We start from the raw sequence: 21559 nt of genomic DNA, 5'->3' as shown, positions 1-21559 counted from the left end.
AAATTCAGTTCCTCTGTCGCACTAGCCCCTTTCAAGGGCTCAGCAGCTATACGTGGCTGATGGCGACCATAAGGGACAGTGAGATACAGAACATCTCCACCATCACATAAAGTTCCATTCGGTTAGACACGTGCCTAAAATTACAGAGTTAATGATTGGCAGCGACTGGCCGAGCCCGGCTCTCCGTCACCACATTCTTGCTCCCAGACCAGTGATTCTGATTGAAGAAGACAAGGTATATGCAGTGCCAGGAGCACGGGTGCTCCGTGGATTCTTCCTGCCCTTTTCCCTCCTGGCGTGGCAGGCCTGACATTTCACTCCCTGTGGTCCCTCTGGATCGGTTTCTCCAGCTGCCCTTGGTGTCCCCTCACCCCAGACAGAGCCAGCCCATGCTTCAAGTGAAACTCACCCCCAAATAAACCTCCATCGCCTGCCCCATCTGACCAGCTCCTTTGCCATTTTCAACTGTCTGGGTTCCCCGCAGCTCGTCTGCCAGGGAGGGGGCGGTGGGCGGTCCCCACCCAAGTTCCGCAGAGCCAGGTCTTGCCCTGCCCTTTTGCCCATGTCCTCCCCTCCCTGCCTCCTCCCCTGCATTTCCACAGCTCGCCTGGCGCAGCACCTCCCACCTGTTCACCGCGTCAGTCACGAGTCTCTCCCTCTCCCCCGCCCCTCCCCACCCAACCTACACACCGCTCTGCTAGAATAATCATTGGCAAACACTCTGCAACATGTCCATCTCCTGTTCCACAACCCAAATCCCTCCCTCCTGCTGGCCAGTCAGCCCTCGCCGCTGAGACAAGCCCTGGGGCGGCCCCTGCCCTCCTTTCTGGAGGGGACTTGCATGGACATTTCCATGGGCACCCAGAACATTACTCAGACCTTTTCCTCCCTCCCTCAAATCAAGTCAAAGTCAACAAGAATTATTTAAAGAAATCCTGCTAAGAGTCCTACGGTGAGACAAAGTATCCTTTTGTTATGCAAATTATCGTACCTAATTTCCCTTGTTTTGTACGCTCGTTTAAAGATCAGTTTTCCCTTCGACTGAAACATACCTCCTCCCTGCTGCTGCCCTGCCCCCCAACACACACACACACACACACACACACACACACACACACACGCACGCACGCGCACACGCACACACACGCACACACCCAGAATTTCAGATTCTAGGGGACTTAGCGAGGCCTCCCTGCCCTCTGTTCAGGGCACACTTGCTTTGCACACACTGTTTCTCTAGTATGTTATTCTTCCCTGCTCCTCCCCCCACCCCCAAACCCCAAACCCCGTGGACCCATTTTTTTCCTCTCCTTCAAAACCTTCTTCCTAGTTCCCTTCTCCAGCAGCGTTTCTCTAATTAACCTCCCTGGCCCCATCGCTTCCTCATTCTGCAGAATCCCAGCTAAGCAGCTGCAGCCTTCCAGAGCTGTGGTGCTTAGAGACCATGGAGACCACCTAATCTAACCAGATCATTTTACTGATGAGAAAACAGGCCCAGAGAGGGGGCATACTTGTCTAGGGTCACAGAGCGGGTTGGAAAAGAGGACTTACGTCCCAAGACCCTCAACCTAGAATCTGTCCCTCTGTGTACATCACTGACCTCTTACATTGCCCAACGAGTTGTCTTTCCATCATATTGTGGGTGGCTTCCAGATTAGGGAGAGGAGAGAAGGAAATGGAGGCTTCAAAGATGGGAGGGATTTTGAATGAAGTCTGGGGCCAAGGGGGGAAGGGGGTCCAGATTTGCCATGCTGAGTAGGAAGTAGTGGGGGGAATATGTGTAGTGGGGTGTTAGGAAGGCTGTGCGTGAGCGAGGACAAGGCTTAGAGATGTAGACTGATGCATGTGGAAGAAGGAATAGACTATCAGAGGGGCCCCTCATTCCTGCCCTAGCCCTGTTTTTGCCCGCTCCCTCCATCTCTGACATGCCCAGCGCCAGCCATTTAGTAATGACCCTCAGAATGGCACTGTGGGCTTGCAGTCTGCCCCTTATCCCCCACCAGCCCCATCTGCGTGGCCAGGGTACTACCTTGGAGCCCCTGACTTCCACCCAGAGCCCCTGCCCTCTCTAGAGCAGGGGCCTCAGGGCAGCAGCAGGAGGAGATGGCCCAAGCCAGCCCCGCCCGGCAAGTCACCACAGTCCATCCCTCCCCCCAAAGCCCATGCCCCCAGAAGTGGGGGTGAAGCGTTGCCGGAGAACTCACGTTCCATCCTCGTTGCTTCTGTAGAACACCAAGAAGGGGTCAGACTTCCCAAAGAAATCTTTCTTGTCCAGCTTGTTGGCACAGAACTGCATTGTGGCGACATCCTGGTGGGAAGGAGGGAGAAGAGGGGTGTGAGGCACAGAAGGCTGGAGGGGGGCCCCGTCCCTACGGGGACACAGCCCCAGGGCCTGGGGATTCTGGGCCCCAAGCCAGTTAGAAAGGACAGCAGCTCCTGCCCTGCACCACGTGCCAGGCCCTGAGCTAACACTTAGGAGGGTCTCATTTCATCTTCAAACAACCTCACCCGGCAGGTCTGGTGGAGCAGCCGGGCAGTGAGGCAGGTGGATTCTGGAGCCGGCTGCCCCAGTTTGAATCCTGGCTCTACCACTTTGTAGCTGTGTGACCAGGCAAGGGAGGTAACCTCTCAGAGCCTCAGTTTCCCCTCTGTAACACGGGGCTGACTGCAGTACACACTTCAAAGGGCTGTGGTGAGGGCTGAATGAGATCAAGTGTGCGAAGTCTGGAGCAGAGTGCAGGCACGTCACCCACTCGGTCAAGGTTCATGCACAAGGTATCATCGCTATTGTACTGAGTGGCTCAGAGAGAGGTGCAATGACTAACTCAAGCCACTCTGAGCTTGGTCACCTAACCCCAAGCCCTAACCCCAAGCCCTCGCTGGCCACATCGCCTCACTCCCTTACATGACTGTATGGTTCCTAGAGGACATTCAAGTTTACGTATCACTTTCACATGCACTGACTCACAAGAGGCTCATCTAACCCTGAGGTAGCTATAGCTGGACCATGACCCCCCCATTTTACAGCTGAGGAGCCTAAAGCTCAGAGCAGGGAGCAACCCCTACAAGTTTATCAAACAGAGCCCTGGGTTTCTGACTCCCCTGACTAGTTCACAGCTTTGGCTGACCCAGACCTAACACTCAACCCAAGAGCATAAGGAAGGTACCAGGCCTAGTGAGAATCGGTTGACCTCTCCTCTCACACGGCTCCTAGCCGCTCAGCTCGCTGCAGCCAGCAGGGCACTGGGCAGAGATGCCCCCGTGTCCTCCTCTTTGCCCATCCCCCTGTGGTCTCTTCAACCTGAAAGCTCTGCATCCCGACAAGTCAGCTGCCAACCGGCCAGAGCTCAAGGCTCTGTCAATAGTCCCTGGGGCCTGGCCTGGCCCTTGAGGGAAGCGAGGCAGGAAGCAAGCCACCCAGCTCTCTCACGCTGCCCGCTTCCTCTCAGTGGCGAAGAGGGTCTCTGGAGATCAGTGTCCTACAGCCCAGTGAGGACCAAAATGCTGGCAGGGATGAAGATGCAACCTCTCACAGCTTGAAGGACATGGTCAAAGGTTGGGGCAGTGGGTACGATATAATGGTTAAGAATATGGTCTCTGGAGCCAGGCTGCCTGCTTCCGTTCCATCCCCTCACTAGCTGTGTGATCTAGGGCAAGTTACTCACCCTCTCTGTGCTCAGTTTCCTCATCTGTAAAATGGGGTACAGGCAAGGCCCACCTCATAGGCTTGTGAGAATGAAATGAGTTAATTGAGTACAGCGCTGAGAACAGTATATTGCACACACTAAGTACTGTGTGTGTACAAGTTATGATGATTTGGATATTTCTCCCCTCCCCCCGCCCACTGTGTGTGGTCTCTGTCCCTGCCCCACTCCCACCTCTACCACCTCATATGCCTTCCCTCAAGGACATCTGACAACAGCAAACAGAGCATCCCTCCATTCACTTGCTCATTCATTCATTCAACAAACATCTATTAGATACCATCTGTGTGGGCCTGTCACTGAACTCAGTGCTTTACAGCCTTATCATATTTAGCCCTCAGAATAATCCTTTGTTGCTTTTTACAAATGAGGACGCTGGGGGTTGGGGGAGCTAGGTAACCTGCCCAACATCACCAGCTGGCAACTGGTGGAACAGAAATTCAACATGTATGAACTCAACATGATTTCAAAGTCATGCCTCTTCCAGCACAGAGCACACTATAGTTCACAAGACCCGCTTCCCTGTATCTTTAGAGTCGCTGATTTCTTCTGACTCGGGTCAGGGCTGGATTCGGGTTGGCCTGGGCTGAGAGGGTCTCCTGAAGGGAGGCCCTGAGGGGCAGTGCTGGGGCACAGTGGCCAGCACACGGAGGCACCCAGGTAATGATGGCTTTTATCATGTCCCTCAGCATCGCCCACCTGAGAGGGACAAGGAGGCCGGATTGGGGGCTTCCAAGGCCTAGAAGCCCCAGGAATCTGAGAGCCTCCTGAGGAATCTAGGACTTCAGACCTGGAATAGAGAATGGCTGACTTACCGAGCACTTACTCGATGCCAGGTGCTGTGTTAAGCCTTCTCTTTACACATATTATTTTACTGAATCCTCATTATAACAGTATGAAGTAACTCCTCTAGTCTCCCAGTTTACAGATGAGGAAACTGAGGCTTTTAGAGGTCGTCCAAGATCACACAGTGGTGGTAACAAAGGCAGTTAGACTTCAGGGCTTTCCCTCACACCCTCCCAGAAAGATATCTAGCCTTCTAAGTCCATCCCCAGCAGTCACTATCTTTCCCCAGGAGAAAGTTCCAATCCCATCCCATGCTGGATGGAGGGAGCACTTTAAACGCCTCCCTGGGGAGTTCCATCCCAAGGCCTAGAAAGAGGAGGAAGCCTAGGACCTGGTAGGCTCCTCCTGGCACTGGCTATATAATTTGTGGGACCCAGTAAAAAGGGAAAATGTGAGGTCCTTTGTTCAAAGAGTATTAAGAGATTTCAAGACTGTAACAGCAGAACATTAAACCAAGAGCAGGTCCTGTGTGACTGAACAGATCACATGCCCATAAAGTGGGCCCTGGCTCCTCCCCATGGATGGAACCATCAGCGGCATCAGAAAACAGACCAGACTTTGCTGAGTAGGAGCCCCAGCAAGGAATGCAAAGCTCCGAGTTCTAGTTTGTCCCAGCAGTCCTTCAAGCCCTCTGAGCCTGTCTTCTCATCTATAAAGTGACGCACTGGACAGGATGATCACCACTGTCCTTTTCAACTGGGCGGTTTAGGTTTTGGCGCTGATGCCACAGGGAGTGTACTGGGAAAGGGGCGGCATCTAGGGAAGGCTGGTGCTCAGGGGACAGTCTGGGGATCCAGGATCCCTCCAGCATAGCTTGGTGGTTATCACAGTGACCTCTCCCACATCTGGAGGTCACCTGTGTGACACCTTCACCTGAATGGATACAGGCAACCTGCACATGACACCTATACTGGTTGACTATGAAATACACACATATATTTGAAACAACCAAAACAGATGCCACAAAATCCAGAGGCAAAGCTCTTATTTTTCCTTCCTAGAAGGACCCCTGCGGGCCCTGCAAGGTCAGGGAGGGGAGCAGGAATATCAGAAAAATATTAATGCAGAACTTAATAGACCCTAACTTCCAGGACTATTTAGTGCTCCACTGGGAGGGCCATGGTCCCAGCACAGCACCTGACAGAGAGAACAGTACAAAGGAGCCACAGACACCTGGTTGGAACCCCAGCTCTGCCATCTCCTAGCTGAGCAGCCTGGGGCAAGCAATTTAACCTAAGTCTTGGTATTCTCCTCTGGAAAAATGGAGTAATAATGCCCCCTGTGAGACTGTTGGGAAGACCAAGGGAGATGATATATGTTAAGTACCAGTCCACAGTGCCCAGCATAGAACAGCTAAAAGAATAGAAGCCAACACTCGCCAAGTGCCATCTACTCCCGGGCTGACCCATATGGAATTGCCAATGTTCAACTCGTGTTTATCTACGATAACTACAATCGTTATTCCCATTTTAAAGCTGAGGAGACTGAGGCACAGAGAAGTTAATACCCTTTCCTGAAGCTACAAAGCTTAGTAAGAGGAGAAGCTTGGATTGAAACAAGACAGTCTGGCTCCGAAGATTAATAACTGAGATTCCAAATGATGACCCCGAATCATCAAGATAAGTTTAGTTATGTTTTGTAGCCTCAGTTTGAGAAGTCAGGAAGTGTGAAATCCATTTTAGAAAAGTCTCCTCTATGCAAGCTAGCTAAAAAAAAAAAGACTGACTCTGAAATTCATCTAACTGGAAACATCCACCAGTGAGCCACATCTCATTCCCCCACGCACCCCCATGGCAAATATGTGTGAGGCATTGCTGGGAGCTTATTTTGTTCTTCAACATGATCTGCCTTCCCTATCGCCACACAGACCCAGAGACATTCGCCAAAAGCCCATTATGATAAACTGTATGGGGCCATTGTCAAATCCGTGGGCATAAGACAGAACTTCAGAGAGCTTTCTAGGCTATAACCAAGGCAAGGTTCCTCCCTAATGGGTGTGTGGCCCATGGGGAGCCTGTGAGACAAGGAGCATGGAGCTGCTTGGGGACTTGCTTTTGAAGGTGCTTCTGGGTTATGTCAATAGTCCTATTTACTATGCTTCAACTGTTCCCCTTAAATAAGGGTTAATGAATGAATCAACACTTGATATACATGTGACCCCAGGAAGAGGCTAGGGAAGCGGCAATAAAATGCACTGGGCCAGCAGGATCAGGGAGCAGCAAATTCTGGCTGAGGGTCAGAGGTCCTGCTGTTTGACATTCTCAGCCTGGCAGTGGGGCTCTCTGAACACATAATATGCCTGTCCCAAACCAGAAGCATCTCTGGAATCAACTGCAGAGATGATAAAACAGCTCCCGCAATATATAATTTTCTGCAATTTCTGCCTTTTCACCCTATCTTTTAAAAAAACATATTAAGTTCTTCTAAAACAGCAGGATTGCCTCAATTTGCATCTTTCCGCATGTTAATCAGGCTGCTTGGGAGACCACAGCAAACAGCCTTTCTCTCTGGGATGGTGGCCTGGCCCAACTCTAGCATGTTAGGCCTCCCTGACCCAGGAGGTCAGCAAGTGGGCTGAAGGCTGGGAGAGGGTAGCAACACGCCGGGGGTGGGGGGTGGAGAATGGAAGGCTGCTCTGGCTTGGGTCTTGCTGGCAGCCCCCAGGATCAGAGCAAGGATAAGGCAAGTGCAAAATTTAAGGGACTCCAAAAATCTCAATAATGAAAGATTTTAATGAGATTTTTTTTTTAAAGATTTTTTTGATGTGGACCATTTTTAAAGTCTTTATTGAATGTTACAATATTGCTTCTGTTTTATGTTTTGGTGTTTTGGCTGCGAGCCATGTGGGATCTTAGCTCCCCCACCAGGGATCAAACTCGCACCCCCTGCATTAGAAGGTGAAGTCTCAAACACTGGTCTGCCAGGGAAGTCCCTAATGCGATATTTTAAAAAATCAAAATCAATGCAAAAATCCATGATACATAAAATATCAAAAATCTGAATAAAGCCATTTTACAGATGAAGAAACTGAGGCACAGAGAGGTCAAGTAACCTGCCCAGGGTCACAGAGCTCGTAAGCAATGGCATTTGGTCTGGATCCAGAGCCCAAGTTCTAAACACTTTGCCCTACTGCTCACATGCTATACCCTAAGAAGCACTTTTAAATAGATGGTGGAACCATGGTGACATTTACTGTCTTCTCTTTAATATTTGCTACATTTTCCAAATTTCCTGGAATTAGTACATTGCCTTTTTTAGTCTGAAAAAAGAAGACATTGATTAAAAAGAAAAAACCTATATGGGAAAAGGATCCGAAAAAAGAATGGATATATATATATGTATCACTGAATCACTTTGTTGTACACCTGAAACTAAAACAATATTGTAAATCAACTATACTCCAATATAAAATAAAAATTAAATTAAAAAATAAAGAATCATTAGCCACAACTCTGAAATTTAGCATTCCCGTAGGGAGAAACACAACTCAGAGCTGGGGGTGATTCCGTGACCAGTGACCTTCAGAAGGGCTTCTGCATTCATAGAGGGGCCCAGAGCCCCCGCCTGCCTGGGGTGTAGGCATTCAGGGATAGAAGCAAAGACTCCATAGGCTAGAGTTTATTCTAATGCAGATGGTGAGTATTAAAGTTGGTCTAGGAGGCTAGGCCTGTCGCTACACATTGACGGGAATAACCACCTTGAGGTCAAGCTGGTTTTTCTCTCCTGTCTTAATGACTGACTTCTCAAGCAATCCAATCAGTTGTGTAACTGTTGATTTGGTCATTCAGAGGCTGAATACTCCAGATTGACCGTTTTTCCTCCTGCTCATTGAGCCTGTGTGTCTGGCATACTAACCAAAATCCATCAACTAAAGTTCAAAGAAAAATGGAACAATTCAGCTATGAGGATGTTCACTGTAGTAATAATTATACTGTTTCCTTTAAGAGAATAGCTTTAATAAATTATGGCCCATCCATAAACAGAAATGTGATATACAGCTATTAAAAATGTCTTCCAAGAATATCTAGTGACATGGGAAAATAAATCTGGTTACCATATTCTACTAATTATAAGAAAAAACTATATATTTGTACGCCCAGAAAAAAAGCCTTGGAGGAAACGCATCAAAATGGCAACAGTGATTATCTCTTGTTGATGTTTCTATTCTTTGTATTTTCCAACTGTCTGTTAGAAACATGTTATTTTTCTAGCATCAGGAAAAGTGTTTTTGTTTTGTTTTCTTTCATTCTGTTTTTTTTTAACCAGAAAGATAATTTCTAAGACCAAAACATTACAAATTAACTTTTTTAAAAGGTGATGTCTGAATCCTGATCATTTATCATGAAGGACACTTACACCTGTGCTGGCCACACACACATTTTTCCCAAACATCAACCTGCATATTCTGACACTCGGAAAACCTTCACCACTACCCCCCACTTCACCTTACCTCTTTCTTCCTACCTTTCTCCCTCCGTCCCAGGACTCTTCCTGAGCCTCCCATATAGAGACACTGGGCTCTCTCTAAAGTTTGTCTTTAGAACAATGAGAGTTCTGACTTTAACAGGATTCAAAGCTAAGCTCCCCGGCCACAAGGTCCCACACAACCTGGCCTCCACACTCACCCACACCCTTGCCTCTCTGATGTCACTCATCACTCTTTTCCTGCCCCTGGGCCTTTGCAAGAGCTAACCTCTTTGCCTGGATCCATCTCCCCCCAGGTAGCTGCAAGGGCTCACTGCCTCACCTGTATGTATTTTGGAATAGTGTATAGTATATCCATGAATTTTCCTTCAAGATACTAAAGAGTGCTATAAAATATTTGTTATAAAAAAGAGGCAGGGGGGCTTCCCTGGTGGTACAGTGGTTAAGAATCCTCCTGCCAATGCAGGGGACACGGGTTCGTGCCCTGGTCCGGGAAGATCCCACGTGCCGCGGAGCGGCTAGGCCCGTGAGCCACAACTACTGAGCCTGCGCGTCTGGAGCCTGTGCTCCGCAACGGGAGAGGCCGTGACAGTGAGAGGCCCGCGCACCGCGATGAAGAGTGGCCGCCGCTCGCCGCAACTGGAGAAAGCCCTTGCACAGAAACGAAGACCCAATACAGCCAAAAATAAATAAATAAATAAATGTATTTAAAAAAAAAAAGAGGCAGGGTTGAGGACCACTGCTGTGCTGTGATTGCTGGTTGGCAATTTCTGTCTCTCTTTCTCATACTAAATTGGAAACTCTGGGAGGGCACGAACTGAGCCAAAGCATATCTGATGAAATGAAATGAATGAATACACGAGCAGGCTGGTGATACCTAAAAGGGGTGGGGGACGGGCAGCTGCAGTGTGAAGCTTTGACTCCCTTGGCTTGTGAGAGGTGAGCCACACTTTTGCCAGTGTGTACAGGGACCTGACTGGGAGGCAGTGAGAATGTGCATCCGGCCAGGACCTCCTGGCTCCAGAGCAAGGCTGGTCTGGGTGGCTGGCAGCCCTAAGGGTAGCTAAGGGTCTGGGGAGGGGAAGGCAAGGAGCTATCTGCTCCCTGCACCCGCAACACCCCACTGCCTCTCTCCAGAAGCCCAGCCACTCACCATGCCTGCTAAAGGCTACTGGCCTGACAAAGACCACAAAGCCCACAGCTGTTCCATGTACCATGAAGACTCGGGACTTCCCTGGGTGAGGGAAAGACTCCCTGAACCAAGGCTTGGGCTAGAATCCTGCAGTCTTAGGCAGGTCACTTCAACCTCTCTGCATCTGTGCACTGGGTTACTCACACCTACCCAGCCCTGAGCCCCATGGTGACAATCAAATAGACTGTTAACATGAGAGTCTTGGTCAACTGTGAGGACTATGCAAATATTGCTCAGTATTACACGGAAAAATCATTGTTTTACTGATGAGCATAATGAACTCTTGGGTCATTCAGAGCCCCTTCAGGAGATTAACTCGTCGTTGTCAATATCAAGTATCACTGAATAATATTTTGGATCAAATTCGGATTGTTGGCACTTTCTTGGTATTTAAATTCCAGATGAGAAGGGCTTTTCTATAACCCATCAAAGCATGCTGGTGACCCGCTGGAGTCTACTCTAATCTTTTGCTGGTCCCTGCCCGCCCACACCATCCCCATGGATGAAGGGAGGGTTTGTCTGCTTTGGCAGAATATATCCATTTGAGCAGGAAGCCCTGCTCTGGTGAAAAACCATCTCTCAGACTCCACCCTCTTCCTTTGATCCTCCTACTGAATGCTGGAATGACAGAAGCAAAGCCGTTCAGATGTAATTATTTTAATTCAGCCAGATGCTGGGAATTAGTCTCTTTTCCTTGCAAGTATTCTAGGGAAAGACAGAACTCAGCCAAAGATGCCCCAAAAGAAAAGGAGCTGACAATATCAAGAGGAAGGGAGGGAGCCCCCCCCCAACCCCCACTTGCTCTGAAACAGCTTAAATCAAAGAAACTGCTGTCATCCCTGGATGAAGGCGGGGAAGGGAGGAGTGGGGAAGGAGGAGGAGGAGGCAGAGCCTAAGGGGTATTAAACCCAGACTGTTTACCAATCCCGGAAAAGTAGACCAATAACAGCACCAAGCATTGTCCAGAGCTTTAGAATTTCCAAAGCAATTTCACTTGCATTACTTTATTTAATTATAAACTAGGGAGGAAGTCACCAACTGAGTTATAAGCATGGGGGCAAACTGAATCTAGGCTTCAGGGAATTCAGATTCAACCTTTCCCAGACACCCACTAGGAGCCCAGCCCCTGTTAGGCACAGTCCCTTCACAATCTCCTTTAATCCTCACTGCCACCCTATCCGCCCCAGCATACATGTGGGGAAACTGAGGCTCAGGAAGCTTGAACAGAAGCTCTAGTCTACGCATCAGCTGCATTCTCTCCCTTGTTGGGACTCTAAGAGCGTTGAGGTCGCCAGCATATATAGGCATAGGAGTTTTCATCATCACCTGCTTCCTATTCATTCAGTCACAGATTCACAAAAGAACCCCTGTGATCACCTACTGCACGCCACGCCCTCTCCTGGGTGTATACGAGGGGGAGGTTTAGTCCTGCGGTCAAGTTCCTCCAGACCCACTGAGGTAAACAGACAAGTAGAGAAACCAGATTGAGCAATTGTGTTTGAGATGATTTGGTCATTGTTATACTGCCCTGTCCTAACAATTCTGTGTCTTATTCTCCAACTGGAAGGCCCTGAAAGCAGAGTTTGGGGCACTACAGCCTAGTCATTAAAGACCCTGGCTCTAGGACCAGACTGCCTGGGCTCACATCTCTTCTACTCAGTGGCTGTGTGACCTTGGGCAGGTCCCTTAACCTCTCTGTAAAATGAGGACCATATACATCAGATATTATAATACATCATTCTACGGATTACATTACATATTATAATACATCAGATAAATAAACTGATACTATATACCACTTAGCACAGTGTGTGTCTCAGAATAATCGCTCAATTAATATTGGCTAACAATTTATACCTCCATACACACCAGTAGTTCTCAAAGTATGGACCAGGAACCCCCAAGGGAGTCCACGAGGCCAAAGCTATTTTCATAATAATGCTGATAAGACATGGAGTTTTCTAGAAGTTATCCAACAGTGATATCATAACAGATTGACTGCAGAAGCTGATATGAAAATCCAGCTCTTCTGTTAAGCCAGACGTTAAAGTGATTTTTTAAAATATAAAGCAAAGCACTCTTCTCAATAAATGAATTTTATTTTGGAAAATATAGTTATTTTTCAAAAAAGATGTTACTTCTGTTAACCTATAATGGGTTAAATTATTGTTATTTTTAAATGAATTAATACATAATTTAAATTTCTTTTTTTTTTTTTTTTTGGCAGCACTGTGCTGCCGCATGTGGGATCTCAATTCCCCGACCAGGGATTGAACCTGCGCCCCTACAGTGGAAGCGCGGAGTCTTAACCACTGGACTGCCAGGGAAGTCCCTCAATTTTAACTTCTAATATGGTAAATACTGATAGCTAATGGATACAATGGTTATACTGCCTTCCCAGGAAGGTCAGAAAATGCTGTTTCTCCTCATCCCTCCCAGGCCCTCTAATCTGAGCTGGATCCAGCCCCATAAGGAAGCTGAGTTCCCAGGTTACCCCAGAATTGGTCTTGTGCTCACACTGTCGCTGTCTCCTCCTTTTCTCCTTATGACCCTCTATGTTCTCACCTGTGGCTCCTAATTAACCTAAGGGGCATGCAAGCCTGGGTAGTTTAGGGGAATAAGCCTGGGTTTCAGAATCAGGCTGACCTGGATTAGAACCCTGGCTCTACCACTTATTGTCCTTGAACAGGTGATTAGCCTCTCTGAACCTCACTTTCCTCATCCATAAAATGGGAATAACAATGGTTACCCTACCTCTTAGGATTGTTGTCAGAAGTAGTGATAACATGTAAAATGCCCAGACATTGACAGACAGAAACTATCACCATTACTGCATTTTATCAGCATTATTAGCTATTGGGTCCCCTGAGTCCCTTCTTGGGTGCTCAGCTACCTGCCAGCTGTCCCCATCTCCTTCTTTTCCACAGTCCCACAGAAGAAGCAAAACAAAGGGATTTTTGCTAGGATTGCAGACTCTGGCTTCCCAACACACACACACACACACACACACACACACACACACACACACACACCCCACATGCTCTCTCTCCCTCAGCCCCATGCAGGGGTGTCACCCTACTCCAGAGCTAAAAGTGAAAAATGACAACTAAATGCCAAGCGCCCAGGCTCCAAGAAAAGGCCCCTCTGTTGCTAGTGTCAGTGCCAAGGCAGTCTTGGCTCAAGGACAAGTGAGCGGTGGCCATGATGGGGAGTGGACCAGGGCTCCCAGCCCAGCTCTGCTGCTGACTGTGGGCGAGTTTCCTCCTGTCTCTGGGCCTCAGCTCAGCTGTAAAAAGGGAAGACACCTTCTAGCTCCGATGTTGTGGACTTCTACGACAGCCAGGTCAGACTGAGGAGCCCTGTCTTCCCCCAGTCCCTCCAATGACACACAACGGTCACAGAGAGGCCAGCTTGCTCTCTGTCACTGCTTCAACCCCACCCCCACCAGGTCCTGTCCTGGAGTCCCTCTGCCACTCACCCTGCAGTTGCTGAGCTCCTCAGCGGACAGGATGATGGTGCCACATTTCTTCCCTGGGACACCACTGGGAGAGGAGAAGATGAAAGAATGGAAAGTCAGACAAAGACAGAGCCACAAGCCTGAACTCTCCCTGAATCAGCCCTCTTCATCCTCCTCCCGCCACCCCCAACCATCCAGCAGATCTGCCCCAAAGCCCCTAAGAAGACACAGTCTCCTGTGGCCTAGGGCACTGCTTCCTGGGCCAGGCCCCCAGGCCTGGAGCTGCCCCGCCCCCTGCTCCCCAAGAGCCCGCCAAGAAGGGTACTGTCTGCAGTGAAAGTCCTAGAATTGGAAAAGCATCCAGACTCACCCGGAGGCTTCCAGACCAGTGGTCCTCAAACTTTCCATCCAAAGACCACTTCTGTGGGCAAAAGACCTCGTGGGCTAGCCACCCCACCCTGCACCCAGCTGATCCCCAGAGTCCTGGAACATTCCAGCTCTGAGCCACTCTGATTCATCGTAGGTGAGAGACCAGTAAAAGGGGGTAAAGCAGGAGGGCTGGTATACTCTTGGTGGCAGCTTGCCGGGCCCTCTCCCATGGCTCCCTCCCCTTAAACTTCTTGGCTGGGGTCTCTCTGGGGGAGAGAGATCCCGGCCAACCATGTGCCTCCTCTGTGAGGGAGGCAACCGGGACATGAAGTCAACCCACCCAGAGAATCCCCTCTAGGAGGGCAATTCCCAGGGTGGAGCTCTACCCAGGGGATCTGCACTACCTCTTCCTTTGATCAGGAGGGCCCCCTCCCCCAGGCACCATCCCATCCCATTCCAATTGTTTAGGACTAACCCAGGGGGGTCCCAGTGCAGCCAGGGCCCACTGGGAGGGAGAAGAAAATGGCACGTTGTCCAGTAGCTGTGTGACTTTGGGCTCACTACTACAACCTCTCTGAATCTCAGTTTCATGGCCCATAAAATGGGTGTAATTGTAGCATCCATTTTACTAACTAATATTGCACACACACAGTGCCTGGCACAGAGAAGGCCCTCAAGAGCACCATTTCTCTCCCTGCCTGGTTTCCTTTACAATCGTGCAAAGCTGATAAAATCCAGCCCCACAATTGGGCCAGCCTAAGGGTCACCAGCATGTTGACTGTGGATCACATTTTGAGAACCACTGATGGAGCTCTCCCCAGTGCCAGCCCTTAAAGGGAGAGGTTCTCAAACAGGGGAGGCATGGGAGCCGGCCCTGAGGGCTGATGAGACAGCCTAAATCTCTCCAAATCAGGTGAGCAGAGCAGAGGCTGCATCTCGAGGTTCCCCTGCCATAGGCAGGTGGCGGTGCCTGACAGCTTGTCCCCCTAGACTTGGGCAGCTGAGTTGAGTAACCCAAAGCCCCTCCCTACCTCCCCCGCCTCCCAATCTGGCCCTCCTTGCTAGTAAAGATTGATTTGTTTGACCAGGGAGATAGAATCCTCACACCAGCCTCCTCTGTCCAATGGTTCTCCATCTGCTCCTCTCTTTGCCTCTTAGCCCCTCTTCTATTTCCAATCTTTCCTTCCACGCTCTCAAGCCCCAGTCTGCTCCCACCTGCTCGCTTGGCCTCTCTCTCTCTCTCTCCCTCCCTCCCTCCCTCCATCCTTCTGGTCTTTCTTGCTCTCCCTTTCTGTTTCTCTCTCTGACTCCTGCTCCCTCTCCAATTGCTGCTTCTCTACTCTTCTTATAAATTAGCATCCATATACTTCCTGGGCTGTGAGCATCCCTGGGTCCCCTGAAGGCCTCTTTCCCACATCCCACTAGGCTGGTGGCCAATCCAGCTGCTGGGACCCCAACTTCTAGGAGCCCTCTGCAAAGGCTAGTGGAGCTTTGCTTACTCAGCCAAAGTGCTCGTCTCGAGAGGTACCTCCAGGCTGGTCCCCCAAGCAGATGCTCCCTACCCTGGCTCCCCCACCCCTGCCAGGTGAGGACCCTTTCTCCAACCAGGAGAGGAAAGGGAAAGAGTGGGAGGGTCTTGGTTGCCATATCTGCGTGAGGCCAGCCAAAAGCAGATGTTCAGGGTGGGGGCTGGAGGAACAAGGCCAGCCTGCCACAGCTGGTAAGCAAATGCGGAGAGTAAGGATTTAGCGGAACCTACTCTGTGAGCAGGTTGACATCCAGCAGTGGAAGCAACGGAGAAGAAGATGGGGAGGAGATGAAGAGAAGAGAGGGGAAGGGTTAGAGGAGGTGGGAGGTGGAAGAAAACTGGCCGGGAGAGAGGAAGGGAAGGAAGAGTGCCCAGCCCCTGCTGATTCCCAGAAACAGCCCCTACCTCTAAGCCCCACCCTGCTCCCTGAAGTCCTATGAGCCATTGGGGCTGGGGATGCTGGAGGTCTAGCCTGGACGGGGGGAGGGCCAGCTGCGGAGTGGCCCAAAGTGCCACTTTAGGAGGGACCCAGGACCCTCTCTGTGTCCCTGACCAGGGCTAAAGGCACAGTGGTAGGAGCAGGGACTGGGCCAGGACTCTGAGGCCCCCTCTGCAGAGCTGGCTGAATGTCTGAGGACTCCAGGGCTAGAGATGTCTGGTGGCCTACCCGTTGGATACAGCTGGCATGGGTTTGCCTGTCCTGGAATTCAGGCTGAATGCTCCTATTCTGTGGAGAGAGAGAGGGCAGGTCATGAGCTGAGTATCCCCATTCTGAGAGGCCAGAGCCCTTGGCATCTAGATTCTTGGAGACAGGTTTCTGTTCTGGGTCAAACATCAAACCAGGACCAAGAGCCACAGGCCAGAGGAAGGAGAGGTCTTCTTCCCAAACCTTGTTGTGAAGCCCTGGGCAGCTCCACCCCAGGGGTTCTCAAAGTGTGGTCCCCAGGCAAGCAGCATCACAGCCCCTAGAAACGTGTTAGAAATGTAAATTCTCAGGCCCTTGCCCAGACCTGGGGTTGGAGCCCAGTAGTCTGTACTAAACAAGCCCTCCAGGTGATGCTGATGCCTGCTACAGTTTGAGAAACTCTGTTCTACCTCTTTGAGCCTCAGTGTTCGGGCTGTGAAATGGGGAGATTGCTGAGATAATCACATGAGGCCATGGAGACAAAAGACTGTCTGGTTCAGAACAGATGCCCAATGAAAGGGAGCCGTTCATAGGTCTAGCCTGGGAGACAACTAGACTTAGACACATGAAAACTTCACGTGTCTTCAGTGGGGAGAGTAGATCCCCCTCCTTCACCAACACCCAGCATCTCGGCATTTTATATCCCGCTTACCCTTTAAGGCTCTTCTCAGTAGCCATCCCCTATCCCAAGTCTTCCTTGATCCCTCTTGAAGGTGTGTCCCTCCACCAAAGGTGGGTCAGGGGACAGCACAGACCCAAATAACTCATGTGCATTTGATCCAGGCAGTGGGGAGCTGAGAGGGGCCGACACAAACTCACTCCCGGGACCCCAAACTCTATAAACTTCAGAGCCCCCAAACATAAGTTTACTCCCTGTTCTCAATAAATGATAGCTATTTATCACTATTTTCTGTGAACCCAGAGGAGGAGACGTTTGTGGGGATAGTGAGCCCTTTCTGGGGACCCTGAAGTTGCCACACAGTTACTGGGGGTCAGAGACAAGGGCCTGGGAGAGAGACCACCCCCACACAATAACACCTTCTGCAGTTATTGATCACGGTGAGGGGACAGCATCCAGGGTGAACTTGGCAGAAGCAAGTGCGGGGCTTTTCTGCCCACCCTGCCCTATGACCTGGACACTTGTCTTAGCGTGCAGCCTTCTCTTGCCTGGGCCCTACTCCTGGGGCTTCCTGATACAGGGACAAGAGAGGTCACCCCATCACCTGGCCAACCTGGCTGGTCCCTGAAGCCACCCTCAGGCTCCACTGTGACAAGTCTTGGGACTCCACATCCCAGAGCCTGCTCAGTGTAATAGTCTTCCCCTAAAAGCACTTAAAACCCTATGATGCAAGGGCAGGGTGGGATAGGGAGAGCCTCACCATGCCCAGCTCTGGCCTCAACAAGGTATGAACAATCTGAGGAATACTCTTTGTGAGTAGATCCCTGGGTTCAAATCCCAGCTCTTCTACTTCCTAGTTGTGTGGCCTTGGGCAAATCAATTTCCCTCTCTGGGCTTCAGTTTCTTCCCCTGTACAATGATGGGGTGGGGTGTGAGAGTGGGGTAGATAGTATCTCGGGCCATGCTAAGGAACATGGGGTTCTAATAACTGAGCCAGGGTCCCTCCAAGATAACTGGGTTAAAAGCCCTGCAAGGGCAAGGCCCATGAGGTCTCCTTATTTCCGATTGTCTGTTATGACTGGCTGACTGCTTTGCCCCTCCCCTGAGCCAGCCCTCAGCAGGGATAAACAGGAAGTTGGCCCATCACTGAGGAAGCAAACCATACAGGTCCCACTCCCCTGAACACTTACGTGAGGGACTTCTCCAGGCGGCTCCCAGGGGACCCCACAATCTCTCCAAGGGTGCAGAAGGCCTGGCCCAGAAAATCCTGCACATCCAGGGTACAGAAAAGACCACTGTCACCCACTCTGTTCACAGCCATCCCACCTCCTCCATCACCTCACCCCTGGAAGTATGAGGGCTCTGAAATGACAGGATGCAGCATCAGACACATTCTGTGTCACAGTGAAGCCCAAGGCCAACTCAGAGTTTGGCATTTAAGAGACTTTCAGAATTGCTGGGCAGGCACTGGCAGAACTCACGTGTTTGGATAAATCAGGACTCTTGGAGTCAACATCATATCTGCAGGGAACACAGAGAGATGGTGAAGGCAGCTGGGGCATCCTGCCCCAAATTGCCTGACTTCTTGAGCTGAGCCAGGACCCCTGCTCCCCCAAAACCAGGCACCAACACAGTGGATATTTCTGGGAGTAATAGCAGGGAGATGCAAATGGGAGCCTTCTAAGGTGCTAGTCTGTCTCTTGATCTGGGTGGGAAATGGATATCAAAATGCATCATTGGGGTAGCGCTATTAAGATTTGGGCACTTCACTATGTATGTTATACCTCATTAAAAATTGAAAGAATAAAATAAACTTGCTCTGCCACCCTGGCTGGTTCACAGATACCCGAGCCAGCCTGCTCTTCACTGACTGTTCTCCCATCTTCCCAGCTAAGGCTCAGCTGCCCTTGGACTTCAGTACCTTGCCTTTGACCTTCCCTGATTGTTCCCTTTTGCCCAGGCCTGCCCAACCTGCCCTCAGGCCTGAGCACTCAGGAAAGAGGGAGGCATGAATACCTGTACCTCAGCCCGCCACAGGCAGCTGATCCTGCAGCTGGGCACCTCTCTTCACCTGGGGCTGGCTCACCCACAGCCTCACCTGCAGCCCTTCCCTCCTGCATTCCGCCTCTACTCACACTGGCCATTACTGCAGCCAAACAGTCATTCTAGGTACAGACAACTCCTACTGAGGGGCAGTCGTCTTTGTGCCAGTCCCCTTCCCAGAGCACTTTCTCTCTCCAAAGTGTCACCAGGTGACTTCCCTACAATGGGCTGCATTGACTGCTCTGGGCCTCAAGTCCTTCTATTGCTGCCTCCAAAGTCATTTCCTTTCACTGCATTTTTTTCCTTTGCTCTCTCAGGTGCCAATCCCTCTTTTCTTCCCCACTCAGTCCACAATTCTCTAGGGCACAATCCTTTCTAATCACCTTAGATCCTGAAAATACAACAAAACACCACTCCTCCACCTGCTCATCAGACTAAAATCCCACCATCATCCTTAACCTCAGGAAAGGGGCACTCTGCATCTTTGTGATAAACACACAGACGCTTTGAGCCCCATCAGCCAAGTCACCTCTGCAGGAGGGGAAACTGGAGGGGACCCTCTCCCAGAACAAGCTTTTACAGAGGGAGAAGTCAATGGGGAGCTGGGGGGAAAAGGGCTCCCCAGAATTAGAGCTGGGTTGCCCCCAAGATCTTTCCTCACCACCCCCGGAATCAGGTAGCTTGCCCAGCACCCTCCCACACTGAGACAAATGGGGGGGTGCCTTTGTTCCCCCTCCCACCTCTTTCCACCTCCTGATGAAGGTGGGGCTGGATTCAGCTAATTGTCACTTTTATCCTAGGCCAACCCTGAGCTCCTCTACTATCACAGCTCCCCGCTACCTTCCCTCGTGAGGAAACTCCTGCCCCACTACAGGTCCTGTAGCCCCACCTCCCATCCATGGTTCCTTCCCCAGCTCCATCCTCAGCACGATCTTCTACTTACAGGTCAAAACGGAGGTTCTGCTTCTCCTCGAAGAAGTAATCCACGATGAATTTGCGCACAAAGTCGGGATTGAGTGTGTTGTCGATGACTTCAGTGCGTCCGAACTACAAGAGGAGATGGGGCGTGGATCTCACGGCCAGGCTGGTGGAACAGGGGAGCACTGGGCTCGGAGCCCCTCAGTCCTGAACCTGGTAATGATGGAAGCCATGCCTCTCCCAGCTCCTGCCCCCACCCCCCCCCCATCAAGGGGAGAGCTCCCACATCTAACAGTGGAAGCTGTCCACCTATGGCTCCAATCTCCATTGTCACTTTATTCTCCCTTTCTCTATATAGGCTCCACTCAAGTGAGATGGTTTTGATACCTGGATACCTGAGCAGGCCCTTCACTTGTTCACCTCACTGCCTTTGCCTAGGCTGTGTCCTCCACCTGGCCTCCCCTTCTCAGCCAATGGCACATCCTCCAATCCTTCAAGGTCTGCTGTTAATGCTGCCTCCTCCAGGAAATCTTCCTGATTCCTCCAACCAGAGAATTACTTCTCTCTGAGCCACCACTGAACTTGTGCCACCTCTATGACCACCTTCCTTCTCTGACTGATTCCGCATTAGGTGTGTATTGATTTGATGCCCCAATTGTAAATGCAAGGCAGAGACAGGGATTGTGGGATCTTTTAAGGTCCCATCTCGTGGCATTCATGCCCTTGTGCAATCCCCTCCCCTTGAATATGGGCTGGAGCTAGTGACTCACTTCTAATGAAGACTGGACTAGAGCACAAGTCACTTCCAAGGTTATGTTATAAACGACTATGGCTTCCATCTTAGGCGCCCTCTCTCTCTTGCTTGCTCACTTTGATGAAACCACATGCCATGATGTGAGCTGCCCTATGGGGAGACCCATGTGGCAAAGAACCAAGGCTATCAGCCAACCCACCCCTGAGAATCTAAATCTTACCAAAAACCACTGAGTGAACTTAGAAGTGGATCCTGCCCCAGCTGAACCTTGAGAAGACTGAGGCCCTGGCCAACACCTTGACTACAGCCTTGTGAGAGACCCTGACGTAAAGGATTCCACAGAGCTACACCCAGATCCATGACCCTGTTGTTTAAGTGGCTAAGCTGTGGGCTAATTTGTTACTCGGCAGTGCATAACTAATTCAGAGACTTAACTTTCTTGGTAACCCCTGCAACATATACACTAGAGTTTGGCACACACTGGACACTCAATAATTATATCCCATTAAACTCCCTGAATGACTTAAAGCAAGTCACTCCCCATTTCTGGGCATGAGAATTACTTAAAGCGTTTGTTAAAACATAGATTGTAGGTTCTGATTCAGTGGGTTTAGGATGAGGGCTAAGAATCTGTACTTCTTTTTTTAAAATAAATTTATTTATTTTATTTATTTATTTTTGGCTGCGTAGGGTCTTCGTTGCTGCGCGCGGGTTTTCTCTAGTTGCAGTGAGCGGGGGCCACTCTTTGTTGTGGTGCGCAGGCCTCTCATCACGGAGGCCTCTCTTGCTGCGGAGCACAGGGTCTTCAGTAGCTGTGGCACGCGGGCTCAGCAGCTGCGGCGCACGGGCTCAGTTGCTCCGCGGAACGTGGGATCCTCCCAGACCAGGGCTCAAACCCATGTCCCCTGCACCGGCAGGCGGATTCTTAACCACTGTGCCACCAGGGAAGCCCAGAATCTGTACTTCTAAAAATGCAGGTGACACTGATGTTGCTGGTGCAGGGACCTCCCTTGGAGAAC

At 50.4% G+C, this 21559-nt stretch overlaps 1 protein-coding gene across 4 annotated transcripts in view; it reads right to left on the bottom strand.

Annotated features, from left to right (window-relative positions):
- Nucleotides 1–21559, bottom strand: part of CPNE5 (copine 5) — a 101558-nt gene that overhangs the window by 40117 nt on the left and 39882 nt on the right. For 3 of the 4 annotated variants that reach the window (XR_010946853.1, XM_067753150.1, XM_067753152.1), the window contains 7 exons: nucleotides 19812–19915; nucleotides 18307–18346; nucleotides 18016–18092; nucleotides 16189–16248; nucleotides 13995–14045; nucleotides 13646–13709; nucleotides 2205–2308 (listed from right to left, as the gene is read on the bottom strand). Coding sequence is in view for 3 of the 4 variants with exons in the window: in XM_067753150.1 (XP_067609251.1) it covers nucleotides 2205–2308; nucleotides 13646–13709; nucleotides 13995–14045; nucleotides 16189–16248; nucleotides 18016–18092; nucleotides 18307–18346; nucleotides 19812–19915 (500 nt within the window). In the remaining variant the exon portion in view is untranslated. The remainder of the gene's footprint in view (nucleotides 1–2204; nucleotides 2309–13645; nucleotides 13710–13994; nucleotides 14046–16188; nucleotides 16249–18015; nucleotides 18093–18306; nucleotides 18347–19811; nucleotides 19916–21559) is intronic. The other variant, XM_067753151.1, reaches the window with a different exon arrangement.

The sequence above is a fragment of the Pseudorca crassidens genome, chromosome 10, assembly GCF_039906515.1.
Source record: "Pseudorca crassidens isolate mPseCra1 chromosome 10, mPseCra1.hap1, whole genome shotgun sequence".
In the NCBI taxonomy this organism is placed as follows: domain Eukaryota; kingdom Metazoa; phylum Chordata; class Mammalia; order Artiodactyla; family Delphinidae; genus Pseudorca; species Pseudorca crassidens.
The sequence above is the reverse complement of the archived record's forward strand: the minus strand, read 5'-3'. Positions and strand labels throughout refer to the sequence as shown.